The following is a 20,512-nucleotide window of genomic DNA, read 5'->3' as shown; positions in this document are numbered from 1 at the left end:
TGCATAGTTAATGAGTAGCAGACCCATGATTTGACTGTCAGCCTGTGTGACTCCCACATCCATTCTTTTGTCCCTCAGCAGCACTGGGATTAAGACACAGATCCTAGTCAGATCAACGCATTCAAATTTAGTTATGTGTTACCCCTGCTTTAGAGTTTTCTTAAGAAACCAGGTTCGTTCAAGCATTTGTCCTAATATATTTGACGACTAGTGATAACTAGAGGTCATTATTGCAGTGGTAACTAGTCTCTTGTTTTTACTGTCAAAGATTTTAGGGTAGATCTCAGTTACCTATGGCCACAGTACATAGCTTTTACACAAGCAAGACCTAATCAGGCAAATTCTTAGATATAGTGATGTCTGCTCTCCTTGAGAGGAATGATGTTTCCAGAAGTGAAGGATATGTAATCTAGGTGTAGACCATGTTACGTTAATTAAGTTTATCATCTATTTAGAGGCTATTTCTAAATGATTCTCTATTTACTGACTTCCCAGTCTAGTTTTCCCTTTAGGCTAGTACCCTTGACTAGTTCTTTGAAGCTTCTTTTTTTGTAGACCTTTTTCCTTTTCTCCATGACTTTTCTATAATCTTTTCTTGATTGTTTTTTTTTTACTTTGTTCTCTGCTTTTCTTGTTGTTTTAGTCCATTAATTTTTTCCATTTCTGCCAGCTAATTAGTCTCTGTTTTTCTCTAGACAAAATCAAAAGCACATAGAATTTCAGGATTTTAAGGAATCTCAGAGATGAATTAATCAAAATACCCTCTGGTACTGCAACCTATGTTTAACATCCTCACCAAGTGGTTGTTTAAATGGAGAATTTGAAACTCAAAAGAGATTAAAAGTGACTTACTTGGATATAAGTGACAGAAATGAGATTTAAATTCAGGTTTTTTCCTTTTTTTCATCTTGTAGGTGAATGTTTTAATAATTGAAAGATGGGGAGGGGGTCTTGTGAACACAGTGAAGGTGGATAAGGAAGGAATTAGCAGGAGAGGCCAAGTTTCAAGAAGAATAACACTGGGTTGGATAGTTTTAGAAAAGATGTCAGAATAGTGGGGTTTATAATAAGTTAGATAAAGATGAATTATAGGAATGAAGGATACACACACACACACACACACACACACACACACACACACACACAAAGGAATGAAGGACACAGGATATTGGGAGTTGTTTAGAACGGCATATTAAAATAGAGGGTTGAAGAGAATCTTGAGCAGCTTTTTTGTTTGTTGGTTTAATTGAACGAACTAGCATGCTTCAGGTTTTCTGTTGAGAGATATTAAAATCATTTGAGCCACTGGGAAGAATCTTTTTACAGCATATAAGAATGTGATATCATCTACTTGCACCCCAACTTACAGAGAGTGGCTTAGATCCTCTTGAGTAATAGGCGGAATGGAGATTCTACACAACATAGATGTATGGCCCAAGGTAGCGGTCTCCTCACTCCACCTCTTTTCTTAATTCTCTGATGCCCTGCCCATGTGCATGTAGGGTTTGGTGGGGTAGGACTGGCTGTCAAATCAGTAAGAGAGTTTTATTTGGGTAGTTGGTAACATGTCTATGTTGAGATGACTACATGGAGGACTGAATCTCCATTTAGCTTGTTCTCCAGGAGCAGGAAATGGCTCCTACTCTTGGTCATTTGAGCCTATCCTTGTTTTGGGAGTCTGTGCTTTCATAGGCTAAAGACTTAAAGGTTGGAGAGTACCACTGAACCCTGCAGAAGAGTGATAATAGGAGTGGGAACTCACAGAAAGAAAATACTAGGCAGTGTATAGGGAAATGGAGGCACAGCTACCCGGACTCTATTTTTATCGCAGTCTCTCTTCTTGGGTATCTGAGTGCCTGTGAAGGTTTTTAAGGTCTTGCTAGTTTATGTAGACCTAAATAAGGCAGGACCTGTGAAGGAAAAACTTTGGACCTTATAATTTTTAATCTTTTAATCTGGGAATAGTATTCCCACTAATAGCATTAATTTGTTCTTTAACATTTATATATTTATTTATTTCTTTTAATTGAAGCATAGTTGACCCAAGATGGTAAGTTAGTTTCAGGTGTACAAGGTAGTGCTTGAACAACTCTATATGTTACACCATGCTCACCACAAGTGTAGCTACTATCTGTTACTGCATAATGCTATTACAGTACCATTGACTATATTCCCTATGCTGTACTTGTATCCCTGTGACTTACTATAACTGGAATCCTGAACCTCCCATTCCCCTTCACCCATTGTGTCCGTCCCCCACCCCCTTCCCTTCTGGCAATACAGAATTCTCTCTATTTCTGGGTCTGTTTCTGCTTTTTGTTTGTTCATTTGTTCTGCTTTCTAGATTCTACATATAAGTGAAATCATACAGCATTTGTCTTTCTCTGACTTATTTCACTTAGCACAATACCCTCTAGGTACATGTGCATTGTTGCGAATGGCAAGATCATATTCTTTCTTATGGCTGAGTAACATTCTTGTGTGTGTGTGTGTGTGTGTGTGTGTGTGTGTAAGAGATACATCTGTTGATGGACACTTGGGTTGTTGTAAATGATGCTGCAATAAACATGGGGGTGCATATATCTTTTCAAATTAGTGTTTTCATTTTCTTTGGGAAAGTAAATAACCAGTAGTGGAATTACTGCATCATATGGTATTTCTATTTTTAATATTTCAGGGAACCTCCATACTGTTTTCACACCATTTTCTATCCCCATCACCAGTGCACAAGGGTTCCTTTTTCTCTACATCCTCACCAACACTTGTTTTTTTTGTTTTTGATTCTAGCCATTCTGACAGGTATAAGGTGATAATTCATTGTGGTTAACTTTTAAACAATTAACTTTCAAACATTTCAGAGAATTCCTTGCCTGTCACTCTTAGGTATGGGAACTGAGACTGGGTCTTTAGTAGGTATTTCACATCTTCGGAGAGGTGGAGGCAAAATAGATAATGAAAACCTTTTTAAAAACAGAGACCAAATTTTGAAAGACCTATACTCTAACAACTATAAAACATTGATGACAAATTGTGTCAAGACAGAAGAAGTGGAAAGACGTTGCATGCTCATGGATGGGAAAAACACATATTGTTAAAATGTCTATATTACCCAAGGCAATCTACAGATTTAATGCAATGCCTATTAAAATACCAACATTTTTCACACAACTGGAACAAACAATCCTAAACTTTGTATGGAACCACTGAAGACCTCGAATAGCCAAAGCAATATTGAAAAACAAATTGGAAGTATCACAATTCCAGATTTCCAGTTCTATTACAAAGCTGTAGTAATCAAAACAGTATGGTACTGGCAAAATACAAATATAGATCAGTGGAATAGAGAAAACCCCAGAAATAAACCCAAAACTATATGGTCAATTAATCTTTGACAAAGCAGGAAAGAATATCCAATGGAGAAAAAGCAGTCTCTTCAACAAATGGTGTTGGGAAAACTGGACCACTTTCTTTAAAAATAAACTCAAAAACGGGTTTAAGACCTAAATGTGACACTTGAAATCATAAAAATACATGAAGAGAGCACAAGCAGTAATCTCTCTGATATTGGCTATAGCAGTGTTTGTTTTTTTTTTTTTTCTCTAATTATTTCTCCTGAGGCAAGAGAAACAAAAGCAAAAATAAACTGTTGGGACTACATCAAAATCAAAAGCTTTTGCACAGCGAAGGAATCAGTCCACAAAATGAAAAGGCAACCTATGAATAGGAGAAGATATTTGCAAATGACATATCTGATAAAGGGTTAGTATACAAATATAAAGAACTGATAGAACTCAACACCCAAAACACAACCCAGTTTAAAAATGATCAGAAGGCATGAACAGACATTTTTCCAAAGAAAACATACAGATGGTCAACAGGCACAGAAGAAGAGGCTCAACATCACTCATCATCGGGGATGATGCAAATCAAAACTACAATGAGACACCACTGCACACCTGTCAGAATGACTAGAATCAAAAACACAAGACACAAGTGTTGACGAGGATGCGGAGAAAAAGGAACCCTCTTGGATTGTTGGTGGGAATGCAAACTGGTGCAGCCACTGTGGGAAACAGTATGGAGTTTCCTCAAAAAGTTAAAAATAGAACCACCCTATAATCCAGTAATTGCACTACTGGGTATTTACCCAAAAAATACAGAAACACCAATTCAAGGGGCTACATGCACCCCTATGTTTACTACTGCATTATTTACCAGAGTCAGCCCAAGTGTCCATTGATAGATGAATGGATAAAGAAGTGATATATATACACAATGGAATATTATTCAGGCATAGAAAAGAATGAAATCTTGCCATTTGCAATGAAATGGACGGAACTAGAGAGTATTATGCTAAGTGAAGTCAGTCAGAGAAAGACAAATACCATATGATTTTACTCATGTGTAGAATTTCAGAAACAATAAAAATGAGCAAAGGGGAAAAAAAAAAAAGACAAACCAAGAAACAGAGTCTTAATGATAGAGAACAAACTGATGGTTACCAGAGGGGAGATGGGTGGGGGAATGGGTGAAATAGGAGGTAGGGATTAAGGAATGCACTTGTCATGATGAGCACTGGGTGATGTTTGGAATTGCCGAATCATTATATTGTATACATGAAACTAATATAGTACTTGTATGTTAATGATACAGGAATTAAAACACAAACTTAGTAACAAAAACAGAGGCCAAATTTTAATTATATCAAGAAACTTCATTCAGTAAATAGATAGCTGACCTTTCATTCGATTTTTCTTTCTAATAAACTTGCTTTTGTTGTATGTTTTTGCTCTTAAGTATTTCCATTAAACCTGGTACTGATGATTCATGGCTTACATCAGATGCTGAAGACTTAAATTTTGGTATCCAGGTAAAGTACTCTCTTGTGCAATTTGTTTTCCTGCTCTGAATTTAGTTTGTATGTTATTTACTCTTAAAATTTAGCAGTGGCCTACCTATTATCATTTTATGTTTGTGATGGAAAGTTGGTCATAACAAACCATTTTGTAGAAATATGATGAGTTGAAAATTGTTTTTTTTTTTTTACTCTGGTAAATACTGAAGGTAGAGACTGAAAAAAGTGGGCTGGAAAATACATAATGACAGAAAATTATATTGGGAAAAGCTTTTCCATAATGGAGGAAATAAGATACTTGGTCAAGGGTAACGATTCTTACTGTGAGTTTTAAATTATGTTAACATGACTTTTCTTTCTTTCTTTCTTTCTTTCTTTCTTTCTTTCTTTCTTTCTTTCTTTCTCTCTCTCTCTCTCTCTCTCTCTCTCTCTCTCTCTCTCTCTTTCTTTCTTTCTTTCTTAATATGACGTGTATACTCATGCCTAAATGAAATCTATAGTGGATTCAATTATTGCGGAGATTTTTTATCTTGGACATTTTTTACCTTGGTAACATATTGTTTCAAAAAAGACTTTTTTCTCTATTTTTATCCTTTGTTCTACATTTAGACTAAAATAATATTAGAAATTGTGGAAATTCAGAAATTTAAATTGTTTCTCAAAATTTATATTGCAAAGGTATTCCACTGTGTTTTCAAAATAATTCCATTAAGAGTATACTTAAAACTTTATCTAAGTGAAGAATACATGTTTTGCCTAAAATAATAATCAGTTCTAGAGGCAGAGGCTCTTCATAGCCATATGATAAAATGTCCAATTTGAGAAATCTTTTATAGTATAGTTTTTAAAAATATCTACTCAATCTTTGTATCAGATTCTAAAATTTAAAATTTCATTCTTATTTAAATATTCATTTTAAAGCCCCTGCATCATTATAAGCTACTGGATGTTAGGAAACGTAATTGTGCATCTCCTAGAACGCCTAGAATAAAGTCTTGCTTGGAAGAAGCCATTTCATATTTTCTGAATGTGAATAAATGAGCAGACAGATGGAATTCTATATAATGGAATGTTATAAGTAATGTGCATAATGTGTCATAAATATATGAATTTTTAACAATATGGCTCAGATTTATATTCCTTTTTTAGTTTCTATAAACATTTTATTTATTATTTATTTGAGAGAGAGAGGGAGAGAGAGAGAGAAACAACAGAGGGGAGAGGGCCAGAGGGAGAAGCAGGCTCCCTGCCGAGCCAGGAGCCGGCGGACTCAGTCCCAGGAACCCGGCATCATGACCTGAGCCGAAGGCAGTCGCTTAACCAACTGAGCCACCCTCGCGTCCCAATTCTGCTGTTTTTATTCAAACAGAAATGAAGCAGAATTTATAAAAATTGCAATTATTTATAATGATAAAGTTAAACACGAAATATTTTTATCGATTAAAATTACGACAAACTAAGAGTCAAATGTTATAATTAATGAAAAAAAGTTCTGGGATGACTGGGTGGCTCAGTCGTTAAGCATCTGCCTTAGGCTCAGGTCGTGATCCCAGGGTCCTGGGATCGAGCCGCGCATCGGGTTCCCTGCTCGGCCGGAGGCCTGCTTCTCCCTCTCCCACTCCCCCTGCCTGTGTTCCTGCTGTCGCTGTCTCTCTCTCTGTCAAATACATAAATAAAAATCTTAAAACAATATATATATATATAAGCATTGAATGATGTTAAAGCATAAATGGGGATGCTTAGACTTTTCTCTGTCATCTCTGCATTTACGCATAAAAACTATTTCCTTATACTTTTTACGTGTAATTGATAAAATAATTATGTGCTAAATATAATAATACAGCATAATACAGTTCTGCTAATTTGCAAGCTTAACTTAATGAAAGCTGCGTAGTATTATTGCAGAAAACTGAGGCTTAGGAGTCATAAGGAAGTAGTTTGGGTTTTGAAATTAAGTTATTTAAAAAACTAAAGAATTACTCCAGGCCAAGCTATGGCCAGATGTGATTCTGTGGTGTATATGGATGTGCAAAATTCCTAATCAGATCTAGAAAGTTTGGGTTACAGTTTTTTACAACTTGGAACCTGAAAAGCTAATGCCTGGGACTTGAAAGCATTTTCTATGTGTGTGTGTGTATGTGTGTGTGTGTGTGTGTGTGTGTGTGTGTGTATATTTTAAGATTTTATTTATTTGAGAGAGAGAGAGTGAGTGAGCAGGAGGGAGAGGGAGAATCTGCAGCAGACTCCACTCTGGGCGCAGAGCACTACTGATACCAAGAGTTGGACGCTCAACTGACTGAGCCATCCAGGGGCCCTGAAAGTATTATATTTGGATTGTCAAGTGGATTTACAAGGAGCTTTGGGATTATAATAACAATTTGGTTTAGCGGTGTTTTATTTATTTATTTTTAAAAAGATTTTCTTTATTTATTTGAGAGAGAGAGAGAGAAAGACAGCGTGAGCTGGGGGAGGCGCGGAGGGAGAGGGAGAAGCAGGCTCCCCACTGAGCACATGGGGCTAGATCCCAGAACCAACTGAGCCACCCAGGCATCCCTGGTTTAGTGGTGTTTTAATAGGTAAAAGCCTTTTTGGATAGTTAAAATAGTATGCATTAAGTATCTTTGTGGCAGCCATACTTGTAGTAACATAAGTATAAAGTGATGATGACCTATTCTAAGGTGACAGACCATGGAAGGAGGTAAAAAGGGCCTGACCTCTTAGCACAGGCAGGTGCTACACAATGGTGCAAGCACCATATTCGAAGTCAAAAGATATGCTAGCATCCTGGTTCTGTCACTTGGTAGCTGTGGGATCCCAGAAAAACTTGTTTAACCTGTTTGAATGTCAGTGACCTCATTCATAAAAATGGTACTAATACCTACCTCTCAGGTATGTGTAATGAACAAATGTGGGAACAAATGTGAAAACACTTTGTATACTGTAAAGGCTGCTATAGAAATACAGGACAAAAATGATCACAGCAGTATTTAGTGATTTATTAAATATTGAGGACACTTTTTTTAAATGTGAAGATTTCTGAAGGACAATAAAATAAATGGCAGTAGTGTCAAGAAAAGAATGGCAAAGTTAGAACGGGCAGGTGGATTTCTAATTTGGGATATGTTAAGTTTCAGTGACATTGTATAGGTATACAGCTGACCCTTGAACGGGATGAGTTTGAATTGTGTGTCCACTTACACACAGACTTTTTTGATACAGTACAGTACTGTTAATCTGTTTTCCTTATGATTTTCTTAATAGCCTTTTCTTTATATTGTAAGAATCCAGTATATAATACCTATAACATGAAAATGGGTTAATTGACGTTACATTAATGGTAAGGTCAGCATTAGGTTATAATTTACTCTGACCTTCCATGCTCACTTTACAGAGTCCAGGGCCAAATGAGGATTAAGACGTAGATTAGATCTAGAGAGCAGATACGAGGTCTTCTCTTTGAATGTTTTGGTTTTTAATTTACATTTTTCCTATTTTAAGTCTAATTGCGTTTAAAGTAGGAAGTTCAATAGGAGATTAGTAGTTAAGTTTTTGGGGAATCAAAAGTTAGATGTGGATTTTTGACTGCACGGCTGTGAACGCCCTTAACCCTTGCATTGTGTAAGGGTCGACAGTATAGTGACTTGGTACTTGAGACCTTCTCAGTGAGATGATTTTATTTCTTTTTTAGAGAGAGAGAGAGAGAGAGAGAGAGCGTGTGAGAGGGGTGGGGAGGGGCAGAAGAAGAGGGAGAGAGAGAATCCCAAGTAGGCTTCATGCTCAGCACGGAGCCGGACATGGGGCTTGATCTCATGACCCTGAGATCGTGAACTGAGCTGAAATCAAGAGTTGGACACTTAACTGACTCTGCCACACAGGCACCCCCCTCAGTGAGATTTTATATGTTTTGACCTTAAATACATTTCTGTTATTGAATATCAGCTATGTACCAGGCTGTATAGGTTGAGGGGTTAGGCTGTAGTGGTAGGAGCAGAAAAAATAAGGAAACAGCAATCCATTGTAAGTTACTATAAGTGCTTTGTATAAAGAAAATGGAAATGTTAGGTTAGGGAATTTTGGGGGAGTTTGTCATTAGGATGGGGATGAGAATGGGAGTGGAATTTTGTTAGTCAGGAAAGATCTCTCTGAATGTGGCAAGAGCTGCCAAGTGGCGGATGAGAAGGACCAGTCGTGCCAGGGTCTTGGAGAAGGACATTCTAGACAGAGAGAACCATGGATCACATCTATGCATCATTTCACTCTTATGTCTTGGAATGACCAGGAAGCGGGAAGATCCGCCCCATTGTCATAATCATTGTTGTTACTGTTGGGTGTAGAAAAGAAAATGTGCATACTAAAATAAGTGCCTGGTACATTTTAGGTAATTAATAAATAAATGTTCTTATTCTTCCCTTAGGAAAGCTTAGACTTTTTGAAGAGTTTCATACCTGTATCTAAACTGCTTTGCTATTATTTAAATATAATTTCAAGAAAAGTTTTTTTCTTTCTTTGCCATTTCATTCAACCATTTATCCTATCAATAAAAATTCCAAGCCGTTGTTTATCTAAATGAAGCAACAGCTACCACAGTGTTCTATTTATACTCAAGATGATATACTCCAAGGTTTCTCATCATGTCCAGTATCTTCTTCTTTGAGCACTGAAAACGTTTCTGCCGTCAGGAAGAGTTTAAATTTGTAGCAAATATACTTATTAAAGAATTTGTTTAAATACATCTTTTTAATGTCCTTTTATTTTGGTGGGGAATGCAAAGGAGAGTTAGGTGTTTTGTTAGTTCCTGTTGAAAGGTACATACAAATCAGTCTTCTGTCTATGAAAGTATTTACTCTGGCCTTCCATGTTCGGTTTACAGAGTCAGTGGGCAAATGTAGATTAAAAGGTACCCTTAATCTAGAAAGCATATATGAGGTTTTGAGATGTTTTGGTTTTCAATACATGCTTTTCTTATTTGTAAGTCTGATTGCTGTTAACATCGGAAATTCAGATATTTTCTTAGAAAAGGATTCGGAAGTCTTTATGCAGCTCATTTTTGATGTTAATTTTAACAGAGTATTTCTGAGAGTCTTCCAAAGAAAGACGTTAAACGTTTATCTGGAGCTGCGGATCAGAAGGGACCACGTATATTAAATGAAGAAGTAGAAGGTAAGAATTGTATTTTATTAAAAAGTCACTTGATAGAATGTTAATTTAAAATGGGAATAGTGATTGATATGTTCTAATATCCAAAGAAAATCACCTATTAAACGCATAGAAAGGAGAAAGATGTGAAAAGGAGATAAATTGATATCTTATCAGGTGTCAGCAACAGATTAAATTGAGAGTGCCACTGCAGGAACTAAATTACTGGTTCCATTTCAAGATACTCTAAGACCTAAGGAACATCAGGAAATAAGAGGAAAAGAGCAAAAGAGGGAATGATGAGAAAGGCGGAGAGTACCGGGAGTAAATGAAGGGCAAAGGCAGCTCTTTATAGTGGAAGGTGGTAACATAAAATAATTCTTTAGAAGGAAGAGCAGAGTATTTGAAATGCAGGAAAAATATCAAGTGAGCTTCCAGTACCAAAGTTTGTCAGAGTAGTATGCCAAAATTTTTCCACTCTTCCTGATTTCCTCACTGTTGGGAAGACATTAAGGACCGGCGTAGCTGATTATGCAGAGCTATGTCCTAGTCGGCTATAAATGTATATATCTTAATGTCATACAAAATGGTGGCACTTCATAAGATAGTACCATTTAGTGCAAAATAAGAGAATTGAAAGGAAGAAGAGAGCAGGGTCAGTTAGGGGGAGATCAAGGAAGCTTTCGCCCTGATAAAAAGTCCATTAGAAAGTTTATGACTTTTTTTTTTAATTTTATTTATTTATTTGACACAGAGAGAGAGACAGCGAGAGAGGGAACACAGGCGGGGGGGTGGGAGAGGGAGAAGCAGGCTTCCCGCCAAGCAGGGAGCCCAATGTGGGGCTCGATCTCAGGACCCCGAGACGATGACCTGAGTTGAAGGCAGACGCTTAACAACTGAGCCACCCAGGCACCCTGAAAGTTTATGACTTTTAATACATTTTCAGTTTTGGAGAATCGATAGGAACTTGAGGCTTTTTCTAGAAGGTTAAGTTAAGGTAAAGGAATGTGGCAGCAGACTCCGTATGGACCAGAATTTCTCAAATTGTAGTGAATCATCCGAGACCTTGTTAAAAATGCAATTGTGAGCAGCAGGTCTGGGATTCTGCATTCTGACCTCTCAGGTGATGCCAGTGTTGGTGGTCCTTGGGTCATGTGCTCCGTACGTAGCAAGGATGTAGACTTCCCTATAGAGAAATCTGGAAGGGCCACTGGATAGTTCAAGACATAATAGGATCAAGGAAGAGCATGACTTTGTTTTTATTGCTGAGCATGTTTTTAGCTAGAGGGGAGCAAGGAGATGGAGAAAGAGAGGTTATAGATGTAAGATACTGCTGCCACACCAAGAGGAAAGAAGCGGTGGAGATAATCCATAATCAAAGGGATGTAAAAGCAGAACAGTCAAGACCGTAGATCCAGAAATTACTTTTTTTAAAGACTTATTTATTTATCTTAGGGAGAGAGAGAGAGAGAGAGAGAGAGAGAGAGAGCGCGAGCAACCAGGGCGAGGGGCAACGGGAGAGGGAGAGAGTATCCTTAAGCAGACTCCCTGCTGAGCCTGGAGCCCGATGCGGGGCTCAGTCCCAGGACCCTGACATCATGACCGGAGCTGAAATCAAGAGCCAAGACACCCAACTGACTATGCCACCCAGGCGCCCCCAGAAATTACTTTTGAAGAAGGTGGATAGTGAAGGGAAGGAGGGAAGAAAGAAAGTCGTGGTAGCTAGGAAATTTTGGAGTTGATGAGGAAACTTGAGAGAATTCACTTTAGATGGCTTGAGTGTATTTGCACTAAAGCAGATTAAATTACAGCTGCTCCACAAAGAATACTGAAAGCAGATGGAATGCTAAACTTGGGGTAAAACAGCCACTCATTCATCCTCCTGAGATCTATGGGACATCAAAGATCTATGTTGTATTGGTATTCATTATTCAAATGAGATTAATTTGAATATGGAAGCTTTGGCTGTTTTTCTTTTTTAAGATAGCTAATTTTTTGATATGATAGCTGTTTCAAAAAAACCTTTTAAAGACTAACATGATCTACCAAATCAAACTAATTTTGGAAACAAAAGAGATTATCGCGTTCATTCCCTAAATGCTAAAATTGTTATTATCAGTAAGTATGACACTGATTTTGAAATACAAAAGATTTTCAGTATCTAAAAATTCTGTGGCGATTAAATTGATTTTTTTTCCATTTTGGTAGTCCTATTTCCATACTGAAAGCGTATTATACATTATTTCCTTTTTTTCCCCAAGATTTTATTCTTTGAGAGAGAGAATGAGAGAGAGAGAGAGTATGAGAGGGGGGAGGGTCAGAGGAGAAGCAGACTCCCCGCTGAGTGGGGAGCCCGATGCGGAACTCGATCCCAGGACCCTGGGATCATGACCTGAGCCGAAGGCAGCCGTTTAACTGACTGAGCCACCCAGGCACCTCCCTTTATTATTTTTAATGAATAAATGGAATACTGGTTTTAAGGAGCACTATATTATTTAAAAATAATATGTGGAAAGTCAGTTTTCATTCTACTAAGATACTCAGTCTATTGATTAACCACATCTAATGTGTGCTCTACTTAATGTACCAGTTAATTCCATGCCTTTTATCAGTCATGTGATCAGGTCTGTACTCATAAATCGTACAATATTTTTTTCACCCCTGTAGTTTTAGGTTCTTTCTTTACTTGTAGAATTAACACTGTGTTTTCAAAAGATTTTCAATGATCTCCTAGAGTAGTGAGTACAGGCAAGAAATGCAAAGTTATTTACCTCTGCAAGTGACTTGTTTGCTGTTACTTCTTCCCGAGCTTGGTAGATTCAAGAAGGAGGACTTCTAAAATACCTACAGGTTCCTGTAACAAAGGAAGATCTGAAACAAAAATTAGAAATACAAGCAACTTAAAACAGTTCATGTGGATTGTTTCTCTTCTCTCTTGATGCCTTTTATAAAGTAGTGAGCAAAGTTAGTTCTCTAGGGACCCACGATTGTGTGCTTATTCATTTAATACAGATTTATTCTGTACTGTGCCCTGATAATTTTATATCCTCAATATTTCTGGACCCATTCTGTCAGTTCAGGTGTACTTCATCTTTATTTTGCAGTACTGCCTTGTAATTCATCTCCCATCTTGTGTGACAGTGCCCCTCAAATTCATCCCTCTCCACGGCATTTAGAGTGATCTGTCTCAAATGTCAATATGACTAGGAACCACTGTTGAAAATATATTTGTGTCCAGGTATCTTAAACTTACATATAAAGCTTTCATAATCTTGACTTCTGCCAAACTCTCTAGCCCTTTCTGCCGTCTGCCCTTTTCTCTGGCATTCTGAACTGCTGCTGATGTCTTCCTCTTAGATCCCTGTATTACCCTGTTGTGTGCTTCTCTCCCTTTTAGACAAATATTTACCCTGTCGTGTGTTCTCTCCCTTGTCTTCCTACAGCCTTGCATACTCTCCCTGTTTTCCTCCCTCTAATCCCTTTGAATCTGGCTGACCTCACTGTTTTCAGTTTCGGTTCAGGCATTATGTCCAGGAAAACCATTCCTGACACCTTTTATCTACGTGCTTCTTGAAACCTGGGTGCCTAGCACTTACTGGGAACTCAGTAAATAATTACTGAGTAAAATGAAGACAGTTTACATAGAGATGACTTAAGAGATTGCCCCATATAGGGGCACCTGTGTGGCTCAGTCGGTTGCGCGTCCAACTCTTGATTTCGGCTCAGGTCATGAGCTCAGAGTTGTGAGATCGAGCCCCTGTGTGGCTCAGTGCTGGGCTTGGAGCCCGGTCAAGATTCTCTCTCTCTCTCTCTCTCTCTCTCTGCTCCTCCCCCTCTCTAAAAAAAAGAGAGAGAGAGAGAGAGAGATTGTCCCATATAGTCCAGGAGCCAAAGAAATAGATATAGAAAGAAGTAATTTACAGTTCAGGTGGTGAAGATACACTAGAAAAATCTGTAAAGTACTAAGGTACCCCTGAAGAAAGAGACACCTATTAATCTGGGGAAGACTAGCCATAATCAAGGATGACTTTACATAGCAGTCTGTGTCCTAAAAGATGTGAAGAAATTTATCAAGTAGGAGAGGAAAACATTTCAGGAATGTTTACACTCAGCAGCGACATACACCCATAGGAAGCTTGTACACTAATAAAGGCATAAAAAATCCTAATAATTTTGGAAACCATGAATAATGTTGTAGCTGAGGCTTTGGGTGTTAAGAGGTGCTGTTACAAGGTAAAGAATAGTCTGTTGTGATTTTACATGTTTCTGCTGCATTTTAAAATTTTGTTTCTGAGTGTTTTGTTCATTGATGTGAGGTGGATGAACTTGTGAATGAATCGTTGAGATGTTTGTATGTCTTTAACCTGGTGACATTTAGTATTTCCCAAATGGTTTGTTGAAGTTTCCGGTAATTAAAAGTGTTTCTTAAAGTAAATATTCAGCTAAAGATTAAGTTTAATTTGAACTATCAATAGATGAAATGTTATTTTCTGTTTTTAAGAAGGATATAGCTTTTATCTAACCATTCTCAGTAGTCCATTTTAACTAAATATATAGATTTGCCAGGAGAACGAGACTTAGAAAGGACATCAGAGGAAGAGCAAAAAAGACTTGATGAAAGGGACAATAAGCACTTACAGGTATGTAAAAAGTTAAATTTAAATGTAAATTTCCGCTTTTATATTGTTTTTCCTGCTTTAATAACGTAACATAGTTCAAATGAAATTATCTTTTGAATGGACATATTGAAGTCAATAGATTATAATTTAATATTTAGTTTTTATAAAATTTTACAAGTTACAAACCTTAAACTATTGTTAGAATTTATAGTAACTTATAGCTAAACTTCATCCTTGGAATTGAGAGGAAAAAAAAATTCCTGAACAGTGTTTGCTTCTTCCATTTTTGTCACTTTTTATGTGATAAAGAAGGTAACACCAAATATTGAATCATATGTTTAAACAGTTGAAATTATGAGCAGCGTAATAATGATGACTACTGACTTAGATCCACGTAGAAGGAGTAATTATCCTCAGTGGTTCCAAATGTGCAGTTCTGTATTGCCCATCACTAATGCCAAGATTAAAGATTTATTTTGCCTTGTGATCTCTGTGTAGTTGACTTCAGAGAGTGGGGTCATAAAGTCAGCACAATTGCCAATTGCCTAGAATCCCACCTTCCAGGATGGGACCTTTGTAGTTGGGTAATAAACCATAACTCTTTCAGTTATTTCATTTCAGCGTAGGAAATCAGTATTATTAACATTTTTCTTATCCACTCTCAGTGGACATTATATTAGAGCTGGATAGAAGCAGATAATTATAGTGATGTATAACACTATCATAGTATATAATTTGAATTAAGATTTAGGAATTTTCTTTCTGATTGATGTTAATTGATTTTGGCTCCTAATAACTTAAAATTTGCCTATTCTCTAGTTATTAGTCTTTAAAGAAAATCCTCAAATGCACGGTAGGGGCTATGTAAGGTATGGTGAGGTAAAATGTTTTTAAGTTTGTCACATTAAAAATAATGTAATTCATTTTTTGGTAGATGGAACATGGAATGAATTGTTTATTTCCAAAAAACTGACAAAGTTAAGTTGATGGATTTATGTTTTTCTTCTGTCTTAAGCTAGGGCGAGTTATTTTTCGCTTCTTTGTTACAATCCAGTGACTTGGGAGCAGCTTAACATAGATTAAGAAATCTAACAGTTAAATTTTAATTATTTTCTAATTTTTCTTTGTCCATACTTGATTACTTAAGGATAAAGTTATTTTACAAACATGTATCCTGGCAGAAAAGACATCTGAAAATCAAACCAAGCAAATTAATGTTCCACTTTTGCATCTGCAAAAAAAGTCTCGAGAACCAGAGATGAATAAGAACTGTACAGATAGAGAGGCTCGTGTAGCTGTATATTCAGAACATCCTCCTGTGCAAAAGCATGAGGAACTCTGGATCAAACAAGGCAAATTAGAGTGGAAAAACAATTTAAAACTCATCACCAGTGAGTTAAAGCGGAAGTTTGGTAAAACTTGTCAAAGACACAAAATTCCTCCTTATCCTAAGGAAGAGTCACTACATGGTAACTTTAAAGAAGGAGCAAACGTAATGGAAATACCTTCTAACTTGACAAATGACAGACTCGATTGTGAGAAAAGGGATACATTTGCAGTGCCTGTCCCTCTAGTATTTCAGGCATTTGCTGAACAAAAAACGTCTAGTCTCAAATATGCTTGGCAGTCATCTTCTGATTTTACTTTAAGTGAAAATAAATCGGACTGTGAAAATGGTCACAAACCAGACACTGAGCATGTTTTTAACAAAAATAAGAGTTTTAAAAGTGATACAGAAAATAAAAAAGTAAGGAACCCACTCGCTATGTTTGAAGTGAAAGAAGACCAAGAGCTTGACATGCCAATGGCAAAAAGTATGAACCAAAGTAGCACTAATTCTAAATTAGAGATGGGACATATACCTCAGTCTAGTCATTCGGAAAGCCTTTGTGACAAAAGGTTTTCCAGCTCCAATGAGGTGAGACAGATGGCTCAAATAAAAAGGCACAATAGTTCTGCTGTTACAGACACTTACAAGAAGACAAAAGACTTGTTCCGGAAGCCATTCTGTGCAGATAATGACAGTACTAATAACTATAGAAGTATGGAACCCGAAGTAGAAAATGAGAGTTCTTCTCCACCATGTAGTTACGGAACATCAGAAGTATATCTAAAAGAAGAAATACAGCAAGATGTTCAAAAGGTTAAGAACGAGATAGGCATGTTACAGATAGACTTCCTGGATTTGGAAAAAGAGAAAGTTCAACTTCAAAAAGAGGTAAGAGGTTCACTTTGCTGCTGCTCTTTTGTTTTTTTCTCTTTATCAGTTATCTGAGTCATTTTGATTTTCCACTTAGGAGAAGAGATCGTGTATAAAATGGGGTTGTCTAAATACGTGATTGTGTTCGGAAATAGCTTATTTCTGCTATCTAAATGATAGGAGTGCAGGAAAGCATTCTTATGATTTGTTTTCCTTAGGTTTCTCCGTCAGTCTCCCAAGTGGCATGTGAACTTGGGAACGAATTTAGCTATGCACCATGTGACCTCATGAACCCGAGTAACCGTAAAGAAAATTCCTTAAAAAATGCAATTATCGGGGAGCCTGGGTGACTCAGTCGTTAAGCATCTGCCTTCGGCTCAGGTCATGATCCCGGGGTCCTGGGACGGAGCCCCGCATCGGGCTCCCTGCTCATTGGGAAGCCTGCTTCTCCCTCTCCCACTCCCCCTGCTTGTGTTCCATCTCTCTCTGTGTCTCTCTCTGTCAAATAAATAAATAAAATCTTTAAAAAAAAAAAAACTTAAAAAAAATGCAGTTATCTTGGCACGTCTGGGTGGCACAGTCGAGCATCCGACTCTTGGTTTTGGCTTGGGTTTTGATCTCAGGTTCGTGAGATTGAGCCCCACGTTTGGCTCTGTGCTCAGTGTGGAGTGTGCTTTAGTTTCTCTCTCCTTCTCCCTCTGCCCTTCCTGCTCATGCTCTCGCTCTCTGTCTCTCAAATAAATAAATCTTTAAAAAATATATAATAATCTCTAGTGTTTTGTTTTTTTTTTTAAGTTTTCTTTCTTTATTTATTTGAGAGAGCGCGCACGTGTGTGCACGAGCATGAGCCGGGGGAGAGGCAGAGGGAGAGAGAGAGGGAGAAGCAGACTCTGCTGAGCAGGGAGCCTGACATGGGGCTCCATCCCAGGCCCCTGGGATCATGACCTGAGCTGAAGGCAGACGCTTAACCGCTGAGCCATCCAGGTGCCCCATCTCTAGGGTTTTTATTTTTATCTATTGGCTTAAATATAAACTGCGTTTCCATAAACAATAAAATGGGAAAGAAGCAATGACTAAGAGAAAAGATATAAACAAATATTTCAGCTAAACCTATTTATTGTTTCAGTATGTGCAATCTTTTCTGCTTTGTACTCTTGGAACTTAGAATTCCAACAGGACCACGTTGAGATATTTTTAATAACAAATATTTGGATTATCACTTTCTTCCTCCACATTTTTTAAAAACAGACTCTTTTTTTAAGATTTATTTATTTATTGAGAGAGCATAAGCCAAGGGGAGGGCTAAAGGGAGAGAGGGAGAGACAGAGAGAGGTAGGTAGACTCCCCACTGAGCATGGAGCCTGATGCGGGGCTCAATCCCACAACCTCGAGATCATGAGCTGAGCCAAAATCAAGAGTCAGAGGCCCAACTGACTGAGCCACCCAGGCGCCCCCCTCCACTTTTTTTGGTCACCATTCTCACATGTTTCTGTTGAGTCAGACCTTCATATTATGTTTAATAAAGTATGGTACATTTTGACATGTATGATTTTTATAATGTAGGTAGCAGAAACCTTCAGAAACCTTCAGTATTTAACTCGAAGGGAGAAAATGGACTTTTGAGGTGAATTGAGTTTTAAAAATAGACAAAAATCTAGAGATATCCTCCTTTAAAAGAAGAAGTAGCTAAGCACCGTGTCCCCAATTAAGATATGAAATTACTGTGCCAGTGTCATACTTTTAATGTATCTGATTAATTTAATGAATGTGTTTGATAACTTACCTGATTCAGCATCAAAGAATTGTATCATCTCTTTCGGTGCCATAAGATGCTAGGTAATGCCACTTTAGGAACTTTGGACCAAATTAACCTTTTTTTGGTTTTACTCCCATTTATCAGTGGAAAACAGGATTAAAGTTGATAATTACTTTTATATCCTCTAGCTATAAAATTTTATGGTTTTTGAATGTGGAATTTGGGGAGCATTACTCATTTCCCAAAATTCTACACTAACAGTTTCACTCTGTTCTTTTTGTGTTGTGGTGAACTTTGGTTCATATATTTTAATGAACACTGTCACTTTTTTGATAGCCCTAGGATCCAAATGAAAAAAAGAATTGTAAAAGGTAGTTGGGGAAAAAATAGCTCAGTGTAGAAAGAGGAAAACTTCTGTTTGTTCCTGGAGCACCACAATGTCACATCCTTTAAATCTGGCTGTTTTTGCAAAATCCAGGTGGTAAGGACAGAAGATGACACATTTTGTGTCTTTGTCTTTTTATTTCTTTGTATCTGCTGGTCAGATGGGGTGGGGTGGGGAATGGTAGGGAGCAAACCGTGGATATGAATACAAAATTAAGAAAGCCCTTTTTCAAATTTGGGAAAATTCTGTTTTAATTAATTAATTATTTTTTAAGATTTTATTTGTCAGAGAGAGAGAGAGAGAGAGAGAGCACAAGCAGGAGGAGCGGCAGGCAGAGGGAGAAGCAGGCTTCCCACTGAGCAAGGAGCCTGATGCGGGCCTCGATCCCAGGACCCTGGATCAGACCCGAGCCGAAGGCAGACGCTTACCCAGCTGAGTCACCCACGCGTCCCAATTCTGCTGTTTTTATTCAAACAGAAATGAAGCAGAATTTATAAAAATTGCAATTATTTATAATGATAAAGTTAAACACAAAATATTTTTATCGATTAAAATTATGACAAACTAAGAGTCAAATGTTATAATTAATGAAAAAAAGTTCTGGGATGCCTGGGTGGCTCAGTCGTTAAGCGTCTGCCTTCGGCTCAGGTCGTGATCCCAGGGTCCTGGGATCGTGTCCCGCATCGGGCTCCCTGCTCAGTGGGGAGCCTGCTTCTCTCTCTGTCTGCACCTCCCTCCTCCTGCTTGTGCTCTCTCTCTGATAAATATATAAAATCTTGAAAAAATGTATAATTAATGCAAAAAGTTCTTTTTAATGAATAAAGTAGTAACAATTATCCTTAGTATCAAATTTCCATTAAAGATTAATGAAAAGAAGAGACAGCAAAGTAATGGGATGGCAGTATTCGAAAACGTGTGTGTTGTCGCTGCTGCTGCTGCTGGACTAATTCCACAAAGAGAGAGTGGAAAAACTGAAAACCACCTCTTTCCTTTTGGGAAAAAGGAAGATTCTGATGGGTAAGCCTATAGCAATATTTAAATAGTAGGTAATTATTATTTTCCTATAAAACAAATTCTAGTTGGAGCTAACATTCATGATTAACAAATTTTATATTTTTAGTAGGGCTATTCCGTCCTGGGTGCTAATCAGAAAAATGCAAATAACGAGATATCATTTTTTGCGGTCATTGTGATAAATATTTTATTAAAAAAATAATACCCAAAGTTAGCAAATGTGAGGAAAAAGGCATTCCTATACACTGTTGTTAGATGAAATTGGTAAATCCTTTCTGAAGGGTGATTTTAGCAGTGTGTTTCAAAAATTTTAAATATGGTGTCCTTTTTTTAAATTTATTTTTTTTTAAGATTTTATTTCTTTATTTGACAGACAGAGAGAGACACAGCGAGAGAGGGAACACAAGCAGGGGGAGTGGGAGAGGGAGAAGCAGGCTTCCCGCGGAGCAGGGAGCCCGATGTGGGGCTCGATCCCAGCACCCTGGGATCATGACCTGAGCTGAAGGGAGACGCTTAACAACTGAGCCACCCAGGCGCCCCTCTTATA

The 20,512-nt window shown here is 37.6% G+C and overlaps 2 protein-coding genes across 4 annotated transcripts in view; one reads left to right on the top strand and one right to left on the bottom strand.

Annotated features, from left to right (window-relative positions):
• Window positions 1-20,512, bottom strand: part of LOC114203611 (acyl-CoA-binding domain-containing protein 5-like) — a 294,339-nt gene that overhangs the window by 110,524 nt on the left and 163,303 nt on the right. The gene's annotated exons all lie outside the window — the stretch shown is intronic.
• LOC148163641 (ankyrin repeat domain-containing protein 26-like) overlaps window positions 1-20,512 on the top strand; it is an 87,327-nt gene that overhangs the window by 19,569 nt on the left and 47,246 nt on the right. For all 3 annotated transcript variants that reach the window (XR_015768748.1, XM_088025467.1, XM_088025466.1), the window contains exons 8-12: window positions 4,798-4,870; window positions 9,922-10,015; window positions 14,549-14,631; window positions 15,758-16,828; window positions 19,814-19,968. Coding sequence is in view for 2 of the 3 variants with exons in the window: in XM_088025467.1 (XP_087881593.1) it covers window positions 4,798-4,870; window positions 9,922-10,015; window positions 14,549-14,631; window positions 15,758-16,828; window positions 19,814-19,968 (1,476 nt within the window). In the remaining variant the exon portion in view is untranslated. The remainder of the gene's footprint in view (window positions 1-4,797; window positions 4,871-9,921; window positions 10,016-14,548; window positions 14,632-15,757; window positions 16,829-19,813; window positions 19,969-20,512) is intronic.

This window comes from Eumetopias jubatus, unplaced genomic scaffold (assembly GCF_037043125.1).
Source record: "Eumetopias jubatus isolate StellerSeaLion01/CBP00866 unplaced genomic scaffold, mEumJub1_p1.0 scaffold_8, whole genome shotgun sequence".
In the NCBI taxonomy this organism is placed as follows: Eukaryota; Metazoa; Chordata; class Mammalia; order Carnivora; family Otariidae; genus Eumetopias; species Eumetopias jubatus.
This window is presented reverse-complemented; position numbering and strand designations above follow the sequence as displayed.